The sequence below is a fragment of the Phodopus roborovskii genome, unplaced genomic scaffold (assembly GCF_943737965.1).
Source record: "Phodopus roborovskii unplaced genomic scaffold, PHOROB, whole genome shotgun sequence".
Lineage (NCBI taxonomy): Eukaryota > Metazoa > Chordata > Mammalia > Rodentia > Cricetidae > Phodopus > Phodopus roborovskii.
This window is the reverse complement of record NW_026126434.1, coordinates 4,028,765-4,056,077: the sequence shown is the minus strand read 5'-3', so window position 1 is coordinate 4,056,077 and position 27,313 is coordinate 4,028,765. Positions and strand designations below refer to the sequence as shown.

General features: G+C 39.4%; 1 protein-coding gene across 3 annotated transcripts in view; it reads left to right on the top strand.

The window, feature by feature from the left end:
- Positions 1–401: 401 nt before the first annotated feature.
- Positions 402–27,313, top strand: part of Syt14 (synaptotagmin 14) — a 113,340-nt gene continuing 86,428 nt past the window's right edge. The window contains exons 1-2 of one of the 3 annotated variants that reach the window (XM_051186670.1): positions 402–488; positions 9,096–9,143. In XM_051186670.1, the coding sequence (XP_051042627.1) occupies positions 476–488; positions 9,096–9,143 (61 nt within the window). In that variant the 5' untranslated portion in view covers positions 402–475. Of the gene's footprint in view, positions 489–9,095; positions 9,144–13,169; positions 13,258–27,313 lie in introns of those variants that run through there. The other 2 variants (XM_051186671.1, XM_051186672.1) reach the window with 2 other exon arrangements.

The following is a 27,313-nucleotide window of genomic DNA, read 5'->3' as shown; positions in this document are numbered from 1 at the left end:
GGCCGGTGGCACTCAGAGGCTCAGCTCCTGCCGGAGACCCTGCAAGGGTTGGGGGCGGGAGAGGACAGGGCGGAGGCGTGGCCTGAGCGAGCTGGGCGGGATTGGTCCGAGGTGGGCGGGGTCGTGGGCGCTCCAGGGGCGGGGCCCGAGGAGGTAGGTGGGAGCAGGTTAAACCCCGGTAGTGGGCCCAAGGTACGGTAACGGAGAGGGGCGGGGCCTAGAGGGCCCAGGGGCGGGGCTGTGTCACGTGCCGACGGTGCGCGTCCGTGGAAGGTTCCGCTTCCTGCGCTGCCTGCTCTGGAGCTCTGACCCCACCCCGCCGCCCCGCCCCGGCTCCCCTGAGGACCCGCAGCCTGGCCCCGGGGTGGCCCCGCCCCTCTCGCCAGAGGCCTAAGCGCATCCTCCCTCCCTCCTCCCGCACCCTCCTTCCCCCTTCTCTCTCTGGGCTGTTGGTGCGGTCCATGGCGAGCGCATCATGGCGATCGAGGGTAAGTGGAGGCCGAGCGAAGCGCGCAGAAGACGCCCCGTGGGTGAGCGCAGGGCCTGGGAGGCCGAGGCGCGGGTGGTGGGTCCCGACCCGTGAGAGAGGCGGCGGATGCGGGACACCGGCCTAGGCGCGGTCCCTGCGGGCACTGGCGTAAGCGATGTAGGCGCTGAGGTACTGAGATGCTGAGGTACTGAGACGCTGAGGTGCTGAGGAGACTCAGGTACTAAGGCATTGAGGTGCTGAAACGCAGAGGTGCTGAGGTACTGAGATGCTGAGATGCTGAGGAGACTCAGGTGCTAAAACGCTGAGGTACTGAGGTGCTGAGATGTTGAGGTATTGAGACACTGAGCTACTGAGGTCTGAGGAGACTCAGGTACCAAGGAGTTGAGGCACTGAGGAGAGAGACTCAGGTACTAAGGCGCTGAGGTGCTGAGATGCTGAGACACTGAGATACTGAGACGCCCAGGTGCTGAGATGCTGAGGTACTTAGGTGCTGAGGAGACTCAGGTACTAAGGCGCTGAGACACAGAGTCGGCGTTGGGACCCCCCCCCCCCCAAGCTGCTGCTGTTGAGGTCGGCATGGGACAGGCAGACCCGCTCAAGGTGCTGCTTCCGCCGGTGCCGAGCCCGCGCTCTGAGCTGGTGATATCCGTGCTATCCCCTCCTGCTAACGGGTGGAGGGGACCAGGGCATGTGCGTGAGGTTAACCCTCTCATCTGACCCTTAAAATTGCTTGTCTCCGGGGGGGGGTGGGGGGAGGAAGAAGTAAATACATCTTTGTGACAGATACACCCAGAAGACTCCAACAGAAATGTTTCACATGTAGCTTAATTCGAATTAACTTCCTGGATAAGGTAGGTGGTACTGATGTGTGTTTTCCCTGTATTCTGAGAACATGGGACTGGAGTGATGTGTAATTTGCCTTGCTTTTAAAGAGGATATTGTGCGGTTAGTATCACACAGGTAGGAGAGTGCCCACAGAATTTTGTTTCCCATTTCAGATGAGCTTAGTCAGTGCAGAAAGATTCCCAAAACTTCCCTCTGGGATGTGTACATTCATGTGCAGGGTATCAATAGCTGAATCATTACTTGTCTACATTTTATGTGCTCCTCCTGAGTAAAACTCAGCACAGTTATTCCCCTAATTAGTATAAGTACCTGGGACACAGGCATGGAACTATTGAATTGATTTAGCTGTGTGTTGGAAGTTTTCTTCATTTTGGAGATTGAGTACAGGATGCATTGACATGATTTTTTAAGTACCTGCATTTGCTAAGATGATGGAGAATAAAATCTATCTGTAATCTTTGATACTCTTGTTGTTCAGGACAACATGTTCAACCCTTTTTCTTACCAGTATAGTTTACTGGAGCTGGAAAGTCAGGGAGCAAAATCCACTGATGGATGTAGAATGCTTTATTTTGCCAGCAACTTGGTGGAAGAATTTCTTGTAAAGCCATAAAAGTACAATTTTATGCATAAAATGAAGGATTGGCCCAGATAGGATTCAAATATGATCTCATAACTTGTAACTTCTTATTGTCCAGTTTTTCTTAATGCATGCATATCTTCCTCTGGAAGTTAAATGTTATAGCATTTTGCTCTGTCTTTTGTATCTTTAAATGATAAGATTCCCTGTATGTCTTTTGGTGCTGGGCTATACATGCAGCCTATTCTTATACCTATGCATTTATTTAAGGTTTTCGTGATATAAATATCAACACTTAGGCCTCTCTAATTTGGCAAGGAAACTGTAGTTAATATGTTTCAAGTAAAGTTATCAGGTTAAGGCAGTCTAACTATGCCTCTTAACACTTACTGAAATGGGTTCTGTTTATACATACCATCATTAATTTCTTCACCTCTGAAGAGAATCTTATTTGCTCAGTATGATAATACCATAAGCCAATGTTTTTTTAAAGACTTGATTGGCAGTCATAGCACTAACTTGTAAAGGATGACATAGTCACTTCGTAGAAATAATTTATTGCAAGATAAAGGTTTTATAGAGGGGATAAAATCAGTAATTTAGTATTAGACTCAAAGGTGGTGAAACCACTGAACACAGCTACTAAGAGTATGTCTAACTGCTACAAATATCTGTTCTTCTGTTCACAACAAGGCTTATTCAAAGGACTGCAGACAAAACTAAAGACAGACTTTGTATTAAGGTCCATTAGAAGTTTAGGAGTCCTGAGGGTATTTCATTCAACATTCTTCCTAATGGAGTAGTTCTTAAAACATCTAGTTCATGTTCCTGTTAATTCAATCAATATTTATTGAATACCAGGTATACACAATGTTCAGAAGTAGACTTTGTGGGATCTTCCCTGTTAGAATTTATGCTCTGGTGGGATAGGTAATTTTAAGCATATGGTTACAGTATAGTGTGTGCACCAAGAGATAAATCATGCATGCTTCCTTTGTACAAAAATATTCAGTGGTGATGACTTCAAAACTAGTTTTGAGGTAATACATGTTATACCTTTAAGGTCTTTATATTTTGCTTGAAGTTTTGTACTGCCAAGTCTGCTATTTGGCAACTTTGGTCTAACCTAGTCCTAGTTTTGCTTTCTTAAGCAATACTTAAAATGCATCTGTGTGTGTGTGTGTGTGTGTGTGATATCTTCTCTTCTTTTGCAGACAATTGTGCATTCCTTTGTTTTAAAATTTGAAATATAGTGATGGAAAGTTCCATTCTGCTTGTGTACTGAAGCTATTATAATTTTACTTGTACTTAATTCTATGAATGTAGCTTATTATTAGAACAACCTTTTGTGTAACTTCTCGTTGGTGCAAATAATATTGTTTTCAACCAAAACTATAGACTGTTTTACTTGGATTACTCACTCTAGCATTGCTTTAGTCTTTTGCAAACTAAGTTGTGTTATGAATTGAGAATAGGTGTTTGTAGCAGTTAGGCATACTTTTAGTAGCTCTGTTCAGTGAATTAGCCTTGAGTTTAGTACTAACAATTACTTTGATTTCCTCCTCTGTATAACACGCTTTATCTTATAATCCCAAATTATTTCTAAGTAACCATCTCCTCCTTTGTCTGTCAGAGGTATGACTACTAAGCAGTTCTTCATAGAAAGTTAGGTTGTTGGTAATAGTGTATTAAGCAAAGAAAATTCTACTGAGAGGTGAGGAAGTTAGCTCTTGTGCAAGTATACTTAAATTTTTTTCTTTAATATTATTTTATGTGTATAGATGTTTTGCCTGCATGTGTGTTTGCATTCCATGTGAGCTCTGGTGCCCATTAGGTCAGAAGAGGGCATCAGATTCTCTGGAATTGGTGGTGTAATCATCAGCAGTCATGTAGGTGCTGGGAATCACATCCAGGTCTTCTGGAAGAGTGGCTGGGGCTCTTAATTGCTGAGCTATTTCTTCAGCCCTACAAGCACACATTCTAAAAGGCATTTCCAAAAATGGGCAGCTTATAGGTCCTAGCTATCTGGTGGTTCCAAGTTGGAATCATTGTTTTACTCAAGCTGTACTGACATTCCACTGGCTATCCAGGACATACAACTTCTCTAGCATTGCCCAGCATCAGTTCAGCTTTGTTGACTAGTTTGTTTGCTCATTCCTCTATCCCTCCCTTCCTTCCTCCCTCCTTCCCTCTCTCCCTCATTCTCTCTCCCTCCCTCCTCTCTCTCTCTTTCTTTTGACTATCAGAGACAAACCTAGTGTGTATCCTTTTTCCTATTAGTTGTGAACTTGGTTTTGGAAGTTTTCAAAATTGCCATTGATCCGCCTCCAGCAACTATTCCCTTTTAGCAGAGAGAGCATGCAACACGAAAGCTATTCTTTTTTTTTGGGGGGGGGGTCCTGGGATTAGTATTATTATTACCACTTTACAATAACTACATTTTCTCACCTCACGTTCCATATACCCAAACACAGGTTTGTAAAGACAGTACTAGATGATGCTGATTTTAGGAAAGAAGCCTGGCTCAACCCAGAAAGCATGATCTTTTGTAACATTGTGCTTTTAAAATTAGAGACCCAAAACTAGTATGAGTGAATGGCTTAAATTGGGGACTCATCTAAAAATACATCTAGAAGTTAGAGGTCTAAATAGGTTAAGGTGACTTGGGGCAGTTGGCAGCATAAACAGGAAATGTTTAAGTTTTTTTTTTTTCCTTATTACAATAAGTAGAAGAATTTACAGAGGAACTTAAAGGTTCTAACTACTTCCATGAATGAACTCGGGGAAAAAAAAAGATGAAAGGTAAGACACTAGTTTTTCAGTGTCTGACCATGAAAAAAAATTGGTGTATGTGGAGATGATTTAGGCTAGTAGTCAGACCTGAATAAATGAATCTTAAAGAGAACTTACAGGAACTAAATTACATGTTTAATTCTATCTTTGGCACCTCCATGTATTTTGATGGTGCATTTTCCCATCTGTAAACATGTAGGAAAGTAAGTGGATAACCTGTAATGATTCTCACCCCCCTCTCAAAAATATCCTAGGTACTTACTAGGCACATTCACAGTTGTGTGTCCATTCATATACAAACACATGAAGGCACATATGTGCCCCTACACCTGTTTTTTTTTTTTTTAAATCTCCCTTACTTTTGCCACTGTGGAGGATTGTATAATATTTCTCTTGATCTTACATGGATTTGCCTCAGGATAATGATACTGATGACTGTCTTTATTCCATGTTGCTAAGATGGTTATTTCAAGACCAGTGCTTATACTATCTCCAAAGACAGTTTTAGGAAATTCACTAATTTAAATTACCTTAAAACATTCAAAAGCAATTTTATAATTTTCCTACTTTTTGTACAAATGAAAAAAAGTTAATTTTAACTTCTTTATTAACTTCATTGATACTATAAGTTTTGAATTTTTAAAAACACTAATTAGCAATCTTGGGAAATTTTAGCTATTAGTTAAGTTTTACTTGGAACCATAAAAAAACGAGCTAAGTTTATTTCCAAATTCTTGTCTATGTTAGCTGTGTGATTTTTTTTCTTTAAATAAGTACTTTGACAGATTTGACAGTTGTCAGTCAACTAAGTTTAAGATGTAGTAATTATTTGACTAGCTTTTAAAAACTGAAGTTCTTTTATTTAATGTAGGTAAAATAAATACCAGAGATAGGGGCAGCAAGAGATGGCTCATTGGGTAAAGATTCTTGTTGCCATGCCTAACAGCCTGAGTTCAATTTCCAGAACTCACATTGTGGGTGAGAGTACCCACTCCTGCATGTTGTCCTCTGGCTTTCACATGTGTACTGTGCCAAAAATGCATGTTCATGGGTACACATATACACACAATAAATAAATGTGAAAAAACATGTAGGTATATATGTATGTGTATATATATATTAAAAGATAGTTTATCATGTCATTCCATAGTGTCTTGTTTTGCTGTTATTGTTAATACTGAGCTTTATAAAAAACCGTTGATATATACTTAGGATTAGGTGCATGAAATAAAACAACCAGTTTATATTAAATATGTAGAGAATTTAGTTTTAAGGATTTATTTTTATTTATTTCAAAATAATGTATAGTGTGTGTGTGTGTGTGTGTATTTGAATATAGATGTCTGCAAAGGCCAGAAGAGCGCATCAGATCCCTGGAATTGTAGTTATGAGACATCAGAGATGGGACCCAGGAATTAAATTTTGGTCCTCTGCAAGAACAGTATGAACCATCTCTTCAGCCCAAGAGAATCTTTAATGGTAGATGTTAAAAAGGTGCAATCTGACCTGGGTGGTGGTGGTGCACACCTTTAGTCCCAGCACTTAGGAGACAGAGGCAGGTGGATCTCTGTTTGTCTACAAAGCTACACAGAGAAACCCTGTCTCAAAAAACTAAATGCCAATCTGGTTCCATGAGTAACAACATATGTAACTCAATGTAAGTTACAAATGTTGACATTTGGAGGATGTGACTTAATTATTGTATAGAAGAATATGAAAGCATCATAGGCCTCATTATTTCTAGTATCTTGAAAATAGTCCATTAAAATTGAGTGAATACCTACTCATTTGACTAATGTCTTAAAGTTTTAAAAGATCCATTCAGGTATGTTTTATTCTAGGTCTTCAGCAAGTGATCTGTTATAGTTTATTGGTTCTATATTTGACAATGGAATTTTGCTGAATAATAATTCTTTTTTAATTTTAGCTTTGTGTTTAGTGTTTTTTTTTTTTAATTGCTAAGCCTATATTCCTGATCCTTAATATTATTGTTATTGATCAAGGAAGAGGGGCAGGTTTTTTTCTTTTTTTTTATTATTTTTTTTCTTATTTTACTTATCAATCCCAGTTCCCTCTCCCTCCCTCCCTTCTCCCCTCTCTTCTTCCCTCCCTCCTTCCCTCCCTCCCTCCCTCCCTCCCTCTCTCCCCCTCTCCCTTCCTTCTTTCCTCCCTCCCTCCCATGCCTCCCAACTACCCTCCCATCCCATCCCCTCCACCACCACTCCACTGGGAGGGTGATGCCTTCCAGGGGGGATCAACAAAATCTTACAAGTCATTTGGAGTAGGGACTAGGCCCTCCCAAGGAAGAGGGGCAGTTTTACAATCAAATTACACTGTAGATCTAACCAAATTACACTGTAGATCTAACCAACTTTGGTGACAGAAATAGTTTTCTTTTTTGCTTCCTTCTCAGATGACCCACTTTTTTTTCCTTTCTTTCCTTCCTTCCTTCCTTCCTTCCTTCCTTCCTTCCTTCCTTTCTTTCTTTCTTTTTTTTTTTTTTTTTTTTTTTGAGACAGGATTTCTCTGTATTGCTTTGGAGCCTGTCCTGGAACTAGCTCTGTAGACCAGGCTGGACTCGAAGTCACAGAGATTCACCTGCCTCTGCCTCCTGAGTGCTGGGACTAAAGGCATACACCACCAACTCCTGGCTAGATGACCCACTTTAAAAAAAAAAAAAAAATTACTGTTTTTATTTCTCATATAGTTGGTATAGGAATTATGTTTCTTGTAACTGAACTGTTTATAATGATCTAAAATGATTACATAATTTAATAGTATGCAAAAATTAAGTAATTCATGGTATAATTGATAAGGTTAAACATACAGAAAATACTACACAATTTTATTGAGCTTACATTATGTTTTTGAGGAAAAGAAATACATATTTACATAGTGATTAGTAAAATTGCTCTTAAATAAGAATAATCAGTATATAAAAAAGAATAATCAGTATATTTATGAGATATATGTAATGTTTTTATATGTACACATATAGTAGAAGTTTAAATCAAGACATGTCTTCCACTTTTTCTACTCATTTTTTTGTGGTGAGAACATTTAAAATCTTTCTCATCAGTTTTTAAGACTATAATAAATTGTCATAAAACCATTCCTCTAATTGGGTTTAATTTGTCTTTTGTGTCTGGCTTTTTTCACTCAGATTTAGTGTTTTTACTGCTTATCTCTATTGTTACAAATGTCAAAGGAGTCTTTATAGAGACTCTATACCTTTCCGTTGTGTATGCGTACCACAGAGCTCCATCACTTGCTATTATCTTGTCAGATAATATACGCAGCAATTCTTCTGAGTGTATATCCAGGAGAAAGGCATGCTTATGTGTATTAAAGAGACATACTTTAAATAGCCTATAGCAAAGTTAATACAAATGCAAACTCAAGCCAGTCCAAATGTTTAGGAACTACAGTTTATGTAAGTATAAATATATACAGGATTGTGTACATATTTATGTATATTTAAACACAGAGAAATTTTGTATAGCAATGAAAATGAATGAATCACAAGTAATACATGGGGCTGATTTCACAAATGTAGCGAAAATAGTAAGACTCAAGAATGTCTGATCAGTAGTCCCATTTGTATAAACTTTATAAGCAAATGAAACAGCTGTACATCAGAACTCAGGAGAGTAGTTCTTTGTGTAGATTTGGGCAGTGCTGTGAAGAGGAGTTGGTGGCTACCTGCTGTGTCTGGCCTTGGTTTGCTGTAACTCAGGTGCATGCTTTGTGATAACTGATTGCATAGGACTGTATACATGTGTGTAGTTTCCTGTGTTTGTATTTTCCTGACCTCCAAGTTGAAAAATGAGATTAGGAAGAAAAAGATCTTCTAAAGAAGTAACAGTTTTTTTGGAGGGAGAGGTAGGCATGGAGCTATATTGTTATTACTTTTTATCATGTTATTAATTAACTTGCCTTCTTAACAAATTTGTAAGAGTGGGTAGCTGAGGATGAGGCAAGGGCTATACTTCCCTTTATAGCTTATGTGGTAATATAACTGGTGCTTCTACGGGGTTAACATTTAAAGTAATAGGCCTGTATATACTAGGGTTCTCCCTTTGCTGTGCTTCCTTCCAAGTGATAGGAAGTGGCATATAGGAAATGGTGATATAGTCTCTCCAGAAGCTTTCCAACTGCCTACCAAATAATGGAAGAGTCATCATTCCAAAAGTTATGGAGCCTTAATTTCTGTATTATTCAGAAAAATTCAGGCTGTTTTATTTAGTCTCATTAACCTTCAAGAAAATAGCTAGGGAATTTTTTTACTAAGATGCCTATTTAGCATGATTCTTTGTAACAGTAAAATTTAGGCCATTTTCTGCATTTTTAGTTACTAATAAACTTTTTTTTTTTTTTTTTTAATAGGTGGAGAGAGAACCTGTGGAGTACATGAACTCATCTGTATTAGAAAAGGTAGACCAATGTTCTGCATGAATATTTACTAAATGAATACTTCCTAAGATATAGTAAATTTTAGTATGATAATTTAGCTATATAAGGCATATAATTTAATAGATATTGCACTCATTTGTAGTATGGACTGGAGCACACCTAGAGTCCATGTTGCTTATTATGTGACTATTGAGGGTTGCATATTTCATTTTAATGGGTTAATAAAGTCTGGTTTCTATTAAAACAATGTTCTTTGGGGTGTGAATAGGCAGGGAATAGAGAGTTTGATTTCTGTCCCCTTCCAGAATCTGGGTACTGGGTGCATATCAGCCTCTAGCTGGCATCTGTTCTGTTACTGTACCGCATCAGAGTGATGTGAGCAGTTGATTAAAATTCAAATTGGGAACATGTACAAAGACCACACAACCACACAACACCAACAACTGTCTGTGCTTCCTTAGAATCAACAAGGTAGCCCAGGAAAGGTAATTCAGGTATTAAGTAGAAAGCGAGGAACCTGGTGTTCTCTATGTTTAAGAAACCCGGGGAGATTGTAATTCATTAGGAGAGATCACAGCTCTGAAATTCTGTGAAGAAGCAGCAGATGGGAGAGAGAGTGAGGGGAGAGCCTTCATTCCTTGACCTGGGTCTGAGCAAGAAGCAGAGCTGGCACCACTGAGTTTAGCCAGAAGCCCAAAGCCCACCCTGACCTCTCACCTTGAGGAGGTTGGAGCAGTGTCTGACATATGGTATGACTGACACACCAGTGAAATACCAGTTATTTTTAATCTTGACAGTTTTGGAATATCCTTAGCTGCTCTGGAATTAAAAAAAAAATGTAAACCTTCTTGGATGAATACTTGTGATCATCACTGATGTGGGTATGCTAATTTGTGGGTCACTGCCAGTAGTATTGTCATTTAGAAACAATCTACTTTCTTCATTAACATGTAAGTTATTGTGTCTTTCCTCTGGTACTGGAAAGGGAATAATTGAAGTCAGTTTTCTTCATTGGTGCATCTTTACAAAAATAACAAAGATCAAATTTGTATATTGTTATGCAAACATTTTTCTCTTGTGTTATATTTTTATTTTTGTGCATTAAATTATTTTAATCCTATTGAGAGTTTTAAATAATTTTATATTTATTATCTTGTCCCACTAAAATTTTTGAAAATTTTTACTTGATGGGACAGCAAAATTTGCTAAACAGATCATTTGGAATCACACTTCATCATAACCCAAAGCCTGAGAAGCAACTCAGTTGTGATAAAAAGCAACTGATGCAGTAGTCAGGTAAAGAAGGATTCAAGACAAGAAGAGACAGCTAGAAGACAGTGAATGGGAACACTGAGGAAAGGTGATCAGGATAGCTGGTGATCTTAATAGACCACTTAACTTGGCTGAATGGTCTTTCTCTTAGCTAGGTAGTATGCAGAGTTTTGCTCACATTACTTTGTATTTAACCTGCCTTTCCACTTCTCTTTGTGCTGTGGAATCTTCATTATCTGGTTATTTATTTACTTTTGAGATAAGGTCTTAGGTGGCCTTGAATTTACTGTGTAGCAGAGAAAGATTTTGAACTCCTGATCTACCACCACTGGCCAAGTGTTATAGGTGTGTGCTGGTGCCATGCCTGCTTTCAGTCATTGCTGGGGACTGAGCCTAGGGCTTCATGCATGCTAAGCAAGTACTCTACTACTGAGCCCATTCATCATTTTAAACTATTATTTTACACTGTAGTCACTTCATGAAAAAAAAATTTAGATCTCTGTTTCTTCAGCATTTAATAGTATCCTAAATGTTTCATAAAAGTTTAAACATTTAAGACTGAAGACTAACATTTCTTCATTTTAAGCTAGACTTACATAGACCAAAACATATGAAGGTTATATAAACTAGAACGATTATAATTAGTACCAGTTATTCTGATAAAATGACACCGAATCAACCCTCCTCTTTTTTCTTTTTTCTTTTCTTTTTTTTTTTTTTTTTTTTTTTTTTGAGGCAGGTTCCTATATCTCATGCTGGCCTTCACCTTCCTGGGTGTCTGAGGCTGGCATTGAATTTCTGAAATTTCTATATTAACCTCCCATTGCTGGGATTTCAAGAATGTGCTCCTGTGCCCTGTTCAATGGTGAATTTCCTTTTTCTTGTGCATTCTGTCTTTTGCTGGCTGTTCTCTCTGCACTATAGAATATATGAGACTGTAGCTCCTGACTAATTTCACTTGTATTTCCCTTCTCTGGTTTTTATCTAGTTTTGCTGTTTTGAATGTTCCTTGAATAAAGCTAGTGTAGATGGCCTTTAAGTCCTTGCTCTTTTACCTAATTTCTTAATGTTTTTATGTGAATGTCAGTAGAATAGTAGATTGAGTCATCTAAAAGACATGGCTTAATTTCTTAAGGGAGCCTTCACCTTCTAATAAGCCCTTCTCATCTCAGCTGATAAGAAGCACTACCTACTTGCTTAGGTCCTAAGAATCTTCCTGTATTTCAATCAGTCTCTTATCTCCTACTTGTGATGATGTGTAGTTGTCAGTTGTACTTGCAGTGTATTTTGAATCTAATCCTTCCCCCATTCTATCATTTTAGTCTTGAATATTTTCTTTTGCTTAGACCTTGAGAGTAGTTCTATTTTTTCTTACTCACATGCTTACATTCCTATAGTATGAGTTAGTGATTTTTAAGATTGTGAATCACTCTATGACTAGAATTGTCCTGCAGATTTCCATTGTGCCTGGAATAAAATCAAAGTGCTTCCCTGTTCCCCAAAGCAACAGCTCTGAGTCTGGAATGTCATATACATATCATCCACTCAGAAGTATAAACCATTCCATAAAGATGTGTATGAGAACTTACTACTGGAGACCTGGGGGTAGGGAGACTCTGAAGAAGAATATTGTTTTTATGATTAAAAGGTCATGATTATATATATATATATATATATATATATATATATATATATATATATGTTAGAAATTGCAAAATTACTTATCTTGTATATGACTTTAGTCTTAGTTATTTTGTTGTTGTTATTGTTATGGTGATAGAAAAAGCAACTTAAGGGAAAAGTGCTGGGCAGTCACGGTGGCAAGAGCTTGAGACAGCTGGTCATATTGTATCTGCAGTCAGAGAATAGGAGATGAATGTACCAGCCAGCTTGCTCCTTTTTATGTAGCTCAAGACCCAAGCTTAAGAAATGGTGATGCCCACTATTAGGATGGGTTTTCCTACATCTTTTAATCTAGTTAAGAGGCTGACCTAGTCCAGGTTCCCTATCTCTGGAATCCATTCATGCTGTATAGGAACTTTACTTGCTTGTTTCTCTTAATCTCCCTATTATCAACTCATAATAAACTGTTTTTAACCCCAAAATAAACTAAAATAGATCCTTACAGGTGTATGTGTCTGGAGTCTTACATCATAGCTGATTCCGTATCCTGTCATGTTGACAATGAACAAGAGCCACATTGTTCACAATACCCTTTTGCATTCCCACCAGAAATATATGAACTCCTTGCTCTATCAGCAGTGTCTTTTGGGTATTTTTGTTGTTATTGCTGCTGATAATCTGGTGGTAGAAAAATGTAGTTCAGTGTTGTTTGGATTTTTATTTTTCTTAGGAGAATGCATGTATCTGAGCTGTTTGCCGAGTATACCAGTGATCTGAAGGATACCAGAAAAACCTGCTGCTTCAGAGATGTCTGCCTACTGCCCCATAGCTTCTCACCCTTTAATATTTACTAAATTAGGGTCCATTTAATCTTTGAAATTCATTTCAAATATATTACATTGAAAGAACAAGGTCTTCAGCATTGCCATTTAAATATATCACCACAGGATATCAGATTATTTTGTTTCCATGCTGACAAATAAGAATTATGGACAAAAAGCATGGAACTCAAGACAAAAGGTGTTTTGTATACAAGGATAGGAGGATGGTGAAAAGCTGACATAGGACAATCTAGGACAGTGTCCAGAATAGGCAGATCTCAGATGCCAAGGGCAGGCTATTTATAGAACACTGTATCTATTTTATAGTGGAGCTGAGAGCTGTGGTGTTCTGTGCTCTTCCAAGTGTAGAGAAAACTCCAGCCCTACCCTTTTCTTCTGAGGTGGGATAAACAAAGGAGGTAAGATATGAAGAGAAAGGCTATTTAGTAATACAATCTGATGTACATGCAGAATGTGAACCTTTTCATCCCTCTTAGTCTACAACCTTATAATCATAAGTTGGAGCTCTCTCTCTCTCTCTCTCTCTCTCTCTCTCTCTCTCTCTCTCTCTGTGTGTGTGTGTGTGTGTGTGTGTGTGTGTGTGTGATATCTGTGTGTTTGTGTGTATGTACAAATGTGTGGAGTACAGAGGTCCATGTGAGGCATCTTCTTGTGTTGCTCTCTGCTTTATTTTTTGAGACAACATCTATTACTGAACATGGAGCTTGCTGATTTGTCTAAGCTAGCTGGACGCAAGCCCTGGGGATCTTGCCTGTCTCCACCGCTATAGTACTAGAATTATAGGCATCTCCTACCATTTCCAACTTTCACATGGGTACTGGGGGATCTGAATGTATGTCCTCATGCCTAGCTTGGTAGGAACTTTACTACCATCTCCCGAATTTGGCTTGTATATCCACTTTACTGTATCTTCTTCACCCTGAGAGCCATTTACTCTTTGGTGAGAGTTTGTGGAGCTGGATTCCAGTGCCCTGTGAAAGGCAGCAGTGGTAGGCAGAGAGCCAGTTTCAGAAGCCTACTGCATTTATCCAGCGATTTTCTTCTGTAGTGATGGAAACCAAAGGTGTGTTGAAGGCCTGAAGGTTATGAAGTAGAGGATGGGTTCTTGTTTGACTTGTCTTGTATGTGTTGTTATATATTTAACATTTTAGCATTTGTCTTATTGTGCGCACTCTTCTAAGTGTTGGGAATTTTGTGGTTAATAAGTGACAAATGTCCTGGTCTCCTGTAGCTTATAAAGTTTAGGCTAACAGGTATGGACAATAAACAAATCAAATAATTCAAAGTATCTGTGATTGCTGTAAAAACAGCAAACACAATGGTACGTTTATGTGTGAGTGTTTGTGTGACAGTGAGGAGAGGAGGAGACAGGTAAGATCTTTTTGAGAAGGTAAAATTAACATTTTTATTTTAAATTTTTAATTTTATTTTATAATATAAATATTTTGCCTGTGTGTATGTATGTATGCCATGTGCATGTCTGGTGTCCATGATATCAGAAGAAGGCATCATTTCCTTTGGAAAAGGAGTGAGAGGAGATTGTGAACCACCACATGAATACTGGGAATTAAACCCAGGTTCTCTGCAAGAGCAACGAATGTTCTTACTCCTTGAACTAGCTCCTGAGAAGATAATATTTAAGCTGAGGAAGAGGTCTGCCTGATAAGGAAGAAACACAAGGATAGGGGAAAGTCACAGTTACTGAGCAGGAAAGTACAGATGCTCTGAGGAAGAACAGGGCTGTGAGTCTAAGGACCTTAAATAAGTGTGGCAAGGGGCTAAGTCATGGATGAGCATGGGAAGGTTCACGAAGCAAAGTGGGGGAGGTCGGGGATATCTGGGTTGTATAAGACTTGTGGCTGGTGCTAAAGGTTTGTATTTAACTGCACACAGTGATATGCAAAATGGGGAATTAGGCAGAGAAGTGATTTACTCTTAGTAGTTTTTTTTTAGTAGTGTGTGTGTGTGTGTGTGTGTGTGTGTTTATGTTCACACATACACCTGAGTCAGGTGCCTGTGGAGGCCAGAGGCATTGAGCTAGAATTACAAGAGGTTATGAGCTACCCCACAAGGATCCTTTGTAAGAGTAGTATCTGCTCTTAACCCCTGGGCCATCTTGCTAGTACTTTGGTTTACTTTTGTTGTTGTGGTTATTTTTTGTTTTTGTTTTTGAGACAGGATTTCTCTATGACAGTCCTGGCTGTCTGGAACTCACTCTATAGACCAGGCAGGCCTTGAACTCACAGAGATTCTCCTGTCTCTGCTTCCCAAATGCTGAGATTAAAGGCATGTGCCACCACCACCTGGCCTCTTCATATACTTTTACTACATGGCCAATAAGGGGGTGAAAGTCGATGTTGGAAGACCATTAGGAATCTCTTGATAATTCCAGGCAAGATATGATGAGGCTGGGATTCCCACGGTAGCTAGCTATGCAGGTGCTGAGAAATGCTTGGTTCAGAGTGGGTTTTAAAGGCAGAGTCTACAAGACTTTAACATGGATTTATGTTGAAAATGTGCAAGAAGTGACAAAGACCTGTGCTTTGGGAACACGCTGAGTAGTGTTACAGCTGACTAAAATGGGGCAGGTTGAGGGAAGAGGAAGTGGGCCACATGGGGACACAGAAGCCACTTGCTCCAGTTTGGATAGGTTGAGTTCCAGATGTTCACTAAACATTGATTGATAATGTCAGGAAGGCGTTTGGATATCAAACTCTGGAAATTGGGATAGGAAATGGGACATTGGGAAGATGTGGCATTGAGAGCCAGGATGCCAGTTGAGGTCACCCTGAAATTGAGTTATATAGAAAGGCAAAGATGGCCAAGTGCATACATGACTATTTATTTATCTAAAAATGAAAACACATTAGTGTGTAGTTCAACTCTGAAGACAGCAGTTGATTGCTTTAGTGAACTTAATTTAAAAAGACAATTAATGGTTGCATTAGGGATAATTATTAGAGATAATTATTTGATTTTTCAGTGACTTAACCAAAAGCATCTTTTTTTTTTTTAACTTTTGTTGTTTTTTTGTGGATTTCATATAATGCATTCTAATAGCATTTACATCTCCCTGTCTCCTTGAATCTGCCCTTTGCCCTTGCAAATCTCCCCGACCAAATCAAACCAAATTGAAAAGAAAAACCAAAATACAAACAAAACAGAAGGAGGAGGAGAAGAAGAATCTTGTGGAAGCTATCATGTGGCCTGTTGAGTCACACACAGTTTACTCTTTAATCCATTCATCTTTACTTACAAGTGTTTATTACCAGGAGTCTTTGGTGTGGCTACACCACCAATATTGGCAATGATGGGCTCTCCCTGGATCTCTTTTTAAATATACGGTTGTCCTGTGTCAAGGAGATCTTGCAGTTTTGGATCCATAGGTTTATTCTCTTCTCGTGTCCCAGCAGTCCATAGATTGGGTGGACCAAGTCACAGCCCCAGTTCTGGGCCTAGGTGATAATTGGATTGGTCAGCTCACACTGCCTGTCATCAGTCTGATTACAGGGGAAGGTCCATTCAGGCATCCTCTCCATTGCTGCTAGGGTTCTTAGCTGGGTTCATCCTTGTTGATTCTTGGAAATTTCTCTAGCATCAGGTTTCTCCCTAGTCCTCATAATGTCTCCCTCTATTGAGGTATCTCTTTCCTCGTTCTCCCACCCCATCCCTCCCCCAACTGGATCACCATGTTCTCATTCCCTATCCCCTCTCCTTTGCCACTCCCCTCCCCCAAGTTTACCAAGGAGGTCCCTAAGAGGGACACATGGATCACCCTGGGAAGAGTAAATAGTTGCGATCTACCCCTCTCTCTTATTGCCAGGGCCAACTTTATTATTTTGCCCAGGCAAGGTGCTGGACCCTGTCTCCAGATTGTGTGTGTGTGTGTGTGTGTACCAGCTCTAGTGTACTACACAGGCAGGGTGCAGGACCTGCTCTCCTGTGTGCTGCCACTGGTGTGGGGCAGAGCTAGTTCTCTTACTTTCCAAGGCCAGCCCTCATGTCTCAGGTAGCAAAAGGCAGAGTGGGGGGAAAGCATCTTTCCCTCATCCATGCCACCACATGGCAAGTGGAGAGTGCTTTCACACCCTCAGGGCCTCTTACCTGCATCCCTACAACAGGATCAGCTCTAGTACAGCTGCCCAAATGAGAAATAGAGGCAGTTTTCTTAGGCGCTACAGCCAGTGAGGGTCAGGGCTAACTCTCCCACTCTTGTGACCTGAAGATCAGTTCTCTCTCCTGCCTCAGGTGGTAATGAGTGAGGGGGAAGGTCATCTTTCCCTCACCACATGGCAGAAAAGGAGAGCAGGTCAACTCTCCTGCTCTCAGGGTCTGCTCACCTGCGTCCTGACAACAGGGTGAGCTCTAGCCTGCTTCCCAGGTGAGGTGCAGGCCTAGGGTAAGGAGTGGGGCACATCTCAGCTGCATACAAGAATCAGAGAAGGAGAAATGGAAGTGGGGTGAGGTTGTAAGATTTTAAGTCCCATTCCCAGGGACATATTTTCTCCAACAAGGTTCCATGTCCTAAAAGTTCTGTCTCCAAACAGCTTCCAAACGAGTACCAAGTGTTCAATTACATGTGCCTTTGAAGAAACAAGAGCACTAGGAACTAGTCAGCTTATTGTATTATTTAAGTTACACTTAGCAAACTCCAGAGACTCAAGCAGGAGAGAGGTTTAGTCTTCTGAGAAATTGATTCCAGGTGTTTGTAATGACAGTAGGACATTGCTTCCATGGTAGTGTAGGTATAGGTTCTTGGCATCTGTGACTCTGGTGTCTCCAGCATGTGGCTTTGGAGGCTATCTTGTTCCTCATCAAGCAGGGAATGTGAAGGAAAGAAAGGGAAAATGTTGTTTCTCAGAGGCTTCTATGGGACAGCCTGGAGGCAGTTCACATTCCTTAATATTCTTTTGCCCTCAGCAATTCAGTTGTGTGGCTACAGGCTCCTTCATGGCAGGCTGAGAATGTTAGGAAGCCAGTGGGCCTGAGAAATACACTGGGTTGTATTTTACCATTTACACCAGCCACCTTCACAGGAAATTCCCATTGGTTATTGCCTTATGTGCCGTGTATATGTTAATGATGACCCAATGGACAAGTTCCCTATACTAATAGTTGTAATAATAGTTGAGTAATTTAAAGGTATGACTTAGCATATATTTAAGGGCTTGTGGAAATATAAGGATTTTAATATATCTTGTGGTAGCATGAAAAATAAAAGACCCAGAGACTGATATTGGGGTTCAAACTCCAAGCTGAAGATTAGAAAAGCAAAGCATCCAGCCACTAGCTCTCACCTCTACCTCAGCTCAGACCAAAGGGGTGATCCTCAGAGTGCTCCCAACTTCACTGCTCCTCAGATTCACTCAGACTTCTATGCTCTCCAAAACGTGGCTGGAACTAACTCTCAGACTGAATGCCTCTGCTCTTTATACCTTTTAAATCCTGGAATTAAAGGCATGAGCTCTGATTCACTCTCTGGTAGCCCAGGGTGGTCTTGGACTCAGAAATCTGTCTTACTCTTAATCCTGAGTCCTGGGATTAAAAGTGTGTACTACCACAGCCTGATCTCTATAGCTTGAGAATAGCTTTGCTTTCTGAATCCTTAGCAAACTTTAATAAATTATAAATAATATATCACTATAATTCCCTTTCTTGTCTAATACAAAAAGAAAAATGCTACAGCTAACATAAAAACTATATACAATAAGCACAATAAGTATATACAATATATAGGTAATAATTACATCAACAATGTCTAGTCCATTTGTATCTGCAAATTCAGAGAAAATATCTAGTCCATTTGTATTTAACAAATTCAGAGAAAATACTTCATTATCTATCATACCTTGTTGAGTCCAAAGTCTTATACCTAATTTTCTTTCTATCCTAATTTGCATTATTAAATTATCTTTTAATGTCCCTCAACTTTTTATATTTTACATTTCTTTAGTGAATTTCCTTTCTGAGTCTGGTATGCAAAGAAAATTGCAGCTATAACTATCTAGTCTTCAACTTTCCTGAAAGACCAGAAAGTAAAATAATATTAACTGAGTAAACAGGGAGTGTAAGCAAGTGATTTCCAAAAAATGTGAGAAATGACAAAAACACCTGGCTGCCAGGATATCACCCAAGATTCCTCTGCAACACTGGAGCATCCATTTTCTGCCTATATGCCTAGCACCTTTGACAGACTTCTGTGGAGCAGGATTTTCTGAAGGGCTATCCTGCTTTGTTTTGGCAAGATTTGCAGTCACTCTTTCTGGTGTCCCATTTGTCCAATTTGAACAGCATACTATCATCAGTCAAGGCAAAGGCATGTTCTTGCCCAGGGGCTTACCTTTGCCACAAAGAAAGAAAACTCCATGTAAGTTTCTTCCATGCCCATCATCTTCTCTGAAATAGATTGGTGCTGCCAGGAGCAGACATGTCTCATTGTCACCAAAAATACCTATGATATTAAAACATTATAAGTGCCATATTCTATAATCTCTAATGTGCTTGAAGATGACCTATCTTTGAAAACTTACCTGATGCAATTACAAGTTCCATAGTAATAGGTGACTAATTACTCACCTACATTTCCTTATCTTATACAATTGGTAATAACTTTTAAGAACTAGAAATTTGCATTACATTGATGAATGAGCTATATAGGTACAATACTTTGAACAAGATTAGAAACGTATGTACAATATGTCTTAATAAATTAATCTCAAATTTGTATCAATATACAATATTTGTATGCAATACACAGAAGCCCAATCCAATGTAAAATATTTAAAACTGGTAATTGCTTTTTAAAAGTAGATTCAACAAATAGACTAGACTGGCTGGCCAGCTAGCCACCAAGAACCTGCCTTTCTCCACTTCCCCAGCACTGGGATTACAAACAGAGGTTCAAGACACTGAAGGTTTTACTTCAAATCACATAATGTAGTAGTCATCTGTAGTAGCCCTATGCTGCATCGACAATCTGTAATAACCTGTTTTCGTGGGGCTTTAGTCAGATGCAGCCAACTTGCACAGTTTGTACCTGAGATGGGGAGTGTGGATTGAGAAATGGCAGGTAAAGATACTAAGGAAAAGACAGAGATACAGAATAGAATCAGGAGGGCAATCCAGTGAATACTGAACACCCAAGTTTAGTCTTCAACATTTCAATATACTCAGGGGGAAGATGGCAAAAGACTTCTTTATCATGTCACCCTCCCTGGGGAGTAGATGGGGAATGGGACAGGGGCGGGGTATGGGGGCATGGGAGCATGGGAAGGAGAGGGAACTGGGATTGATATGTAAAATAAGAAAAAGATTTAAAAATTAACAAAAAAGAAGTTGTGTCTCAGAAGACAGCTCCCGAAGACAAACACTGGAGGTTGAGTTCTGGCCTCCATACGCAAATTAAAATAAAATTAAAAAAAAAGTAGATTCAATAATTAACTTTTCATATCTATATCCCCCCTTTGTTCTTTTCAGAGTAGATTCAGTATCTACCCTTTTTATCCTATCATATATGTATCCCCCCTCCTTTTTTTTTCCAAAACAAAACCTTTGAATCTAATCCCCTTTGTTCAACTTTCTGACCGTAGCCAACAACATTTTGTAACCAGTCTCGCTAAACGGTGACAAACATCCATAACCCATTGAATGACCAAAAACCACCCACCCCACCTCTTGAGAATGTGGGCATCATGTTCTTAAATTTACTTCCTGCTGTCTGGGGGTAACAGCATCTTTAGGGGATCCTGAAAAGAAAATTTGGGGTTAACTGTCAAGCTGTATTATTTTTGTCCAGTCTCTGCATAATGGGAAAGTCAGGGCTTGTCTCAAGTTCTGGCTAGAGTAGTCTGAGGCTGGATCATCTCAGCTGGCCACCTCAAAATTATTCTGAGCAATTTGTAGTCTAAAGTCAATCCCTAGTTGGTATTGTTCAGCTTAATGGTGTTATTATAGTTCTAGTGAAATTGTTGTTGTGGGGCCCATTTTCCTTTTGGAGACTTCAAAGGTCACTGTTAGGTGTGGTCCTGGTTCACTGCAGAAAACTGGTAGAGACTCAAATCCAAAATCATGTACAGGAAGGTAGATGAAACCTTTTTTCTAGAATTAATTATTAGGTGAATCCTTTTTCTAGAATTAATACTGACAAAACTTTAAAATACATATATATAAATCTTATAATTTTTATATAAATATGACATTTGCACTTTAAGAAAAGCTGTTAAAAGTCAGTATAAAACCAAAGGATTAAGAGATTAGTGTCAATACAATAGTCCTTAAATATTTGTTTTTCTTTTGTTCCATATTAGGTGGCTTTTCTGACATGAGACAGAGATTTTTGATTTTTCTTTAGCAGGCATGCTTGGGTTTAGAGAAGAAGAGAGCCACACTTCAACTCCAAAGCCAGCTTTAATCTTTAATTGGACTGTGACTACAAAATAAATACTTGCATGATGTCTGTAGAGAAAAGCAGAAACAAACATTTTGGAAGATTTATGAATTTTTATCCTGTTGGAAATATGATACATAAATAGGTCAATCTACTCCTTTCCTTGGAACAATTTTTTCTGGATTATTTGTCCCTTTCCTTCAGATGTCTCAGTTGTCCAGTGGTCTCTGGATTCCTTAGCTGGATACCTTTATTCTCCTGAAAAGACAAAAATAAAACCCTTGCCCAACCCTAAACTTTTGGGAAGGTTCTCCTTTGGCAAGTCATATCTGATCAAATGAAAAGCATTTGTTAGTTTTGTAGGTTAGTTTAGATTAAATGGCCATGCTGCTTGATGAACAATCATCTCTTCTAATTATAGGCGTCTTCTTCAAATCGAATCTTTATCTGTTTTGATGATACCCATAGTTTTTCTTCACCTGTAGAAACAAAGGGGGAAATGATATGGGATAATGCTCTTGTTCACTGTAAAGATTTGTCACTTGTTTTGGCTTAATAGAATGCTGATCGGCCAGTAGCCAGGCAGGAAGTATAGGCTGGGATACCAGTCTAGGAGAATTCTAGGAAGAGGAAAGGCAGAGATGGAGTTGCCAGTCAGAACACAGAGGAAGCAAGATGGCAATGATATACCGAGAAAAGGTACCAAGCCACATGGCTAAACATAGAAAAGAATTATGGGTTAATTTAAGTTGTAAGAGATTTTTAGTAATAAGCCTGAGCAATAGCCTCTGTTTCTTTGGAACTGAAAGACTGCAGAACCTGACAGGACAAAAACTTCCATCTTGTTTTTGTGAGGAAAGAGTTAGAAATGTTCTGATTCTTTTACTAATCCTGCAGGATTCTACCCCGTTTTGTTTCTTTCTCTTTCTAGTACCTAAACTATGAACAGTCTTCTGTTTTCCTTTTCACAAGCCATGATTTACAAAAACTGTCAATATTCTGTAAGCCTTCCTAGTGCTTTGACCCTTTAATACAGTTTCTCATGTTGTAGTGACCCCCTATCATAAAGTTATTTTCATTGCTACTTTATACCTATAATTTTGCTACTTATGAATTATAACTTTTGGAGATAGAGTTTTACAAAAGGAGTCATTACCCACAGGTTGAGAATTACTACTTAAGCGTACCTTCAAATTCTTTCCCAGTGCTTTGTGTCCTAATAAACTATGTTAAGTCTATGTGTGTATGCATGTGTGGACTGATTTTTATGACAACAGTTTTAGATCTACCTGAGATGGAATTTTTTTTTTTTTTAACAATTTCTTCTTTTGCTTATTGCAAAGCCTTTTGAGCCAGATGGGTTTGGGATTGAGTTATTATACCTATATACATATTATAAAGGGAGATGAAATATTTTCTGCCCCCAGAGAAAAGAGTAGATTTTGGAATACAAAACAGGTCTTTTCTTCCAATGGGTTACTGTCATTTTCTAAGGCGTGATTTCATACCAAACATTTTCTAACATTCTTTATAAGCATCTCTCCTGTGAGTTCCTTGATACCTTCTGAGATTTGACTTCTGTTAAAGGATTTTTAACAGTTATTACATTCATAGGGTTTCTTTCCTGTTGAATTATCTGACTTATAGTAGGGGTATCCTTAAGACAGATTTTATATATTCATTACATTGGTAGGGCTTTTCTCTTGTATAACTACTTTTGATGGGTAGTACAGCCTGAAATATACCTGAAGAATTCCTTAAATTAGTTGTGTTAATAGTTATTTTCCACTTGTGTATATAATTTGATGTGTTATGAGTTCTGCATACATGTGCACATGAAGGTGTGGGTGTAGTGATTTCACTAGATCCAAGATAAATAATAAATGGGTGTTTTATTGAGGAACAATTTACACAGAACAGTAAGGAACCACCTCAGCCTGTCTCTGCCCTTCTGATCTGATTTGCGACCTGAGAGAGAGAAAGAGAAAGAGAGAAGAGAGGGGAAGGGAGATGGGGAGGGGAAGAGAGAGAGAGAGAGAGAGAGAGAGAGAGAGAGAGAGAGAGAGAGAGAGAGAAACCATGCCTCATGCTTTCCTCTCACCACTTTCATCCTTACCTGAAGCCATGCCCAAAGGGGTGTGGCCATTGTTACAGGTTGACAGGCAAGATGCCACTATAATTCCCCTTTTAGTCTAAAGAAGGTTTTAAGCCTGATGCTAAAACTATATACAATGATAACAAATGTCAAGTGTATTTCAGGAAAAGGAAAGGTAATCATACACAAATTACAATCTACTACTAGCAGGAGCAACATTGAGCAGTAGATGCATAATACATGTCCACTATCAGGGAAAAGGCCTTACAGAGATTACTCTGATAGCAGTCCTAACCTGCAAAGTCTAAGTCTTGTCTATCTAAGATGAGAGGATATAGTTATAACTTGTCTCATCTTCAAGCTCATGTGGCCATTGTTACGGGCTCACAGGCAAGATGCAGCTACATGCACATTTGAAAAGTGCTTTTTTAATGTAGTATCATTTTTGTCTTATATGTTCCTTTCTTTATTCAGTAGTATCCCATCACCTTGAATTCTGTTTTTTGATGTTTATTACTTTATATATTTTATGAACATCAAATTAAAATAATAGACCTCAGGCAGGTAGGTTAATATATGTTAATACTTTTGGGTCTTAGTCCTGTTCTATTAGTTTCTTCTGTATAACAAACCAATCTTTACATAGTTCATAGTTTACCTGGCATATATGCATACTAGAGCATATATCCCAGTGTGAATGAGAGTCCTTTGGAAATGGTAGAAAACAAAAAATCTTTGTAGTATTTAGAAAAGAGAAGATATGGTGGCTTGAATAAGCATGGCCCCCATAGGCCCATATATTTGAATGGTTGGTCTTCAGGTAGTGACACTACTTGAGGATTAGGAGGTGTGGTCTTGCTGGAGGAAGTGTGTCACTGGGTGTGGGCTTTGAGGTTCTAAAAGCCAAGCCAGGCTATCTCTCTCTGCCTGCTGCCTAAGGATCAGAATGTAGATCTCAGCTACTGCTCCAGCATCTACCTGCATGCCCCCCATGCTCCCTACCATGGTGATAGTGAACTAAACCTCTGAAATTGTAAGCAACCTCCAGATAAATGCTTCTTCTTTTTTTTAAATTTAAGAGTTGCTGTGGGCATGGTGTCTCTTCATAGCAATAGAACAGTGATTAAGACAGAAGGTAGCAGTGGAGAATTTTTAAAAAACATTTCTTTTTAACTCTAAAAAGAAAAATGGGTAGTGAGCCAGGTGTGGTGGTTCACACCTTTAGTCCCAGCACTTGGAAGGATGAGGCAGATAAATCTCTAAGTTTAAGGATAGCCTGTTCTACAAAGCAAGTTCCAGGAAAGCTAGGGATATGCAAAGAAACCCTGTCTCAAAATGCACCCCATCCCCAAAATGGAGATTGAGAGTTTAGCTCAGTGTTAGAGCACTTGTCTAACATGAATGAAGTCATGACTCTGATTGCTAGTACCACAAAAATAAATAAATTAATAAAGAAATGGAGCACAGGGTGTGACTCAATGGGAAAAGCCATTGATGTACTTGCTGGATGCCATGGCCGAGGCCTGTTACCCTGCACTTGGGAAGCTGGGGCAGGAAGATTTCTGTAGATTTGAGGGCAGTCTAAGCTACACTATGATAGCCTGTCAAATGCAAATGAAAGAAAACCCAAAGATTTGGTACTTTTCTGTTGCTGTAATAAAACATCATGAGGAGAGGCAACTTAAAGAGGAGAGAGAGCGTTTATTCTGTGTTACGGTTCCAGAGGGAGGAGGCATGGCAGCAAGTAGCAGGCATGGAGTCGGGAAAAGAAAGCTGAGAGCTTGCATGCTTTACCACCAGCATAGAGAAGAGAGAGAAGACTGGTACAGGGCAAGGCCTTGAACTTTCAAAGCCCTTCCCCAGTGATATGTCACCTCTAGCAAGGCTGCACCTCCTAAATGTCCTAAGCATTGCCACCAGTTGAGAACCAGATATTTAAATGCCTGAGACTCTGGGAGACATTTCTTATTGAAACCACTATATTGTCTTAGTGTTGAACTTCTCTTTTTGCTATAGTTCCAGTTATCTAGAGAAAAAAAGTAACGAACAGCCTTTCCTTCTTTCTATCAATAGGAAGCAAATTATGAAAATTAGAATTCAGGGTATATAGATAAAGTCTCCATTGTGCTTCATCTATCCTGAGCAACTATAAGCTAGTTCTGTAATCAACCAGTTTTCAGAGGAAAAAACTTTAGCTAGTTCACAGTTCAGGAGGTTCAAAGTCCAGGGTCAGACTGGCCCATTGACCTATGGCTAGAGAGCACTTTGCAGTGTGTGGCCACACATCTTATAAAGACAGGCCCCATGGTCCTATGTTAGCATGCTGCTAACCCCCTAGTGATGTAAGAACCTATGCAAGTCTCACAATTCAAAATTTCTCTAGTACCCAAACCATAGCACTGTAAACACCATCTATACCAATTTCACAAGACTTCTATGAGGACCAAAGAAAATAAAATAACCAGTAAGTTGGTGTGTATATTTCTTTATTCATTGTGAGCCCCTGTAAAATCAGAGAAAGTTTCACCTTCCAATATTCAATGGCACAGAATGAACAATCTCATTTTAAGAGAGAGGAACAGTGGAGTAGCAAGAAAAGACTGAACTAATGCAGTGTAAACATCAACTCCCTTAGCACCGTGTCTGGTATCTAAGGTACATAGTAGAATCATCTGACTTCCAACATACATGGAAGCCCTGGTCTCCATGACCCTTCCATTTGTGGCACACCTGGCCTCTCTCTCTGGCCACCTGCACTTAGTCCCTGCAGCTTTTCTCCACAAATTGCCCACATTTCTAGCATTTCCAACATCCTGGCTCCATTGCAACTTAGGCTTCACTTTTACAGCTCTGTTCACTGCTGTCAGCTATACCCCTCAGGTCTGCTCCTGCAGCCCACTGCTTGGACACAGACATTTCCCTGGATCTTTGGTACATGCCTTGGTTAACCCCTTCATTCTATATCTGCATAACTGCAAACATGGCCTGTGTTCAGTCCTGCTGGTAACTTGAAATGTAACAGGAAGTTCTTTGGCCGTTGCTGCAGCAATCTCTGAGAGCTTATGCAGCTTAACCTTAACAGCTTTCTCAGACTACTCTTCATATATATATATATATTACTATTATATCTAGCTATTACTCTCTCTCTCTCCCTCTCTCTGTGTGTATGAGAGAGAGAGAGAGAGAGAGAGAGAGAGAGAGAGAGAGAGAGAGAAAATGACTTACAGGCTGTGATCCAGTCCAACAAAGCAATGACTGGCTATGAATGGAAAGTTTAAGAATCTAGAAGTTGCTCAGTCCACTAGTCTAGATGTCTCAGTTGTTCAGTTGGTCTTCAGTAGATGCCGGAATCTAGAAGTAGGCTCTAATGCCAGTGAAGGAGTGGACTTGCTAGCAAGGGAAGAAAAAGCAGACAAAGAGGGTAAAAACTTCCTGCTTCCATGCCCTTATATAGGCTTCCAGAAGATTAAAAGTGTATCTTCCCATCTCAAGATCTAGATCTTTCCATCTCAAGACCCGAATCAAAGGCTTGTGTCTTCCTACCTCAAAAAATCAGACTAGAAGTGGCTTCACCCACTTGAAACCAACCTCCCCCCCCCCAAAAAAAAAGCCTTACAGGTGTGCTCTCCAGTTCTGGATTGCCATTCATTCTAGATGTATTCAAGTTGGCAACCAAGAATAGCCATCACATTCAGGGTGTCCATGGCTGTATGCTGCCCAGTTAGTAGTCTAGATCTCAGATTATTTCCATTTTTCAGCGTTTGCCCTACTTTACCCAATAATGGCCTTAGTGTTCAAGAAAATGATGCTACAATTTTACTATAGTATGCTATAGTTGTATTTATTGCTACTTATTGCTCATCTTTTACTGTGCTTCCTCTTAACATGTGTAAGAAAGAACACAGTATATACAAGGTTGTGTATTGTCTTTGCCTCTAGGCATCGTTTGTCCTCATGTTTTCAACAAAATTAG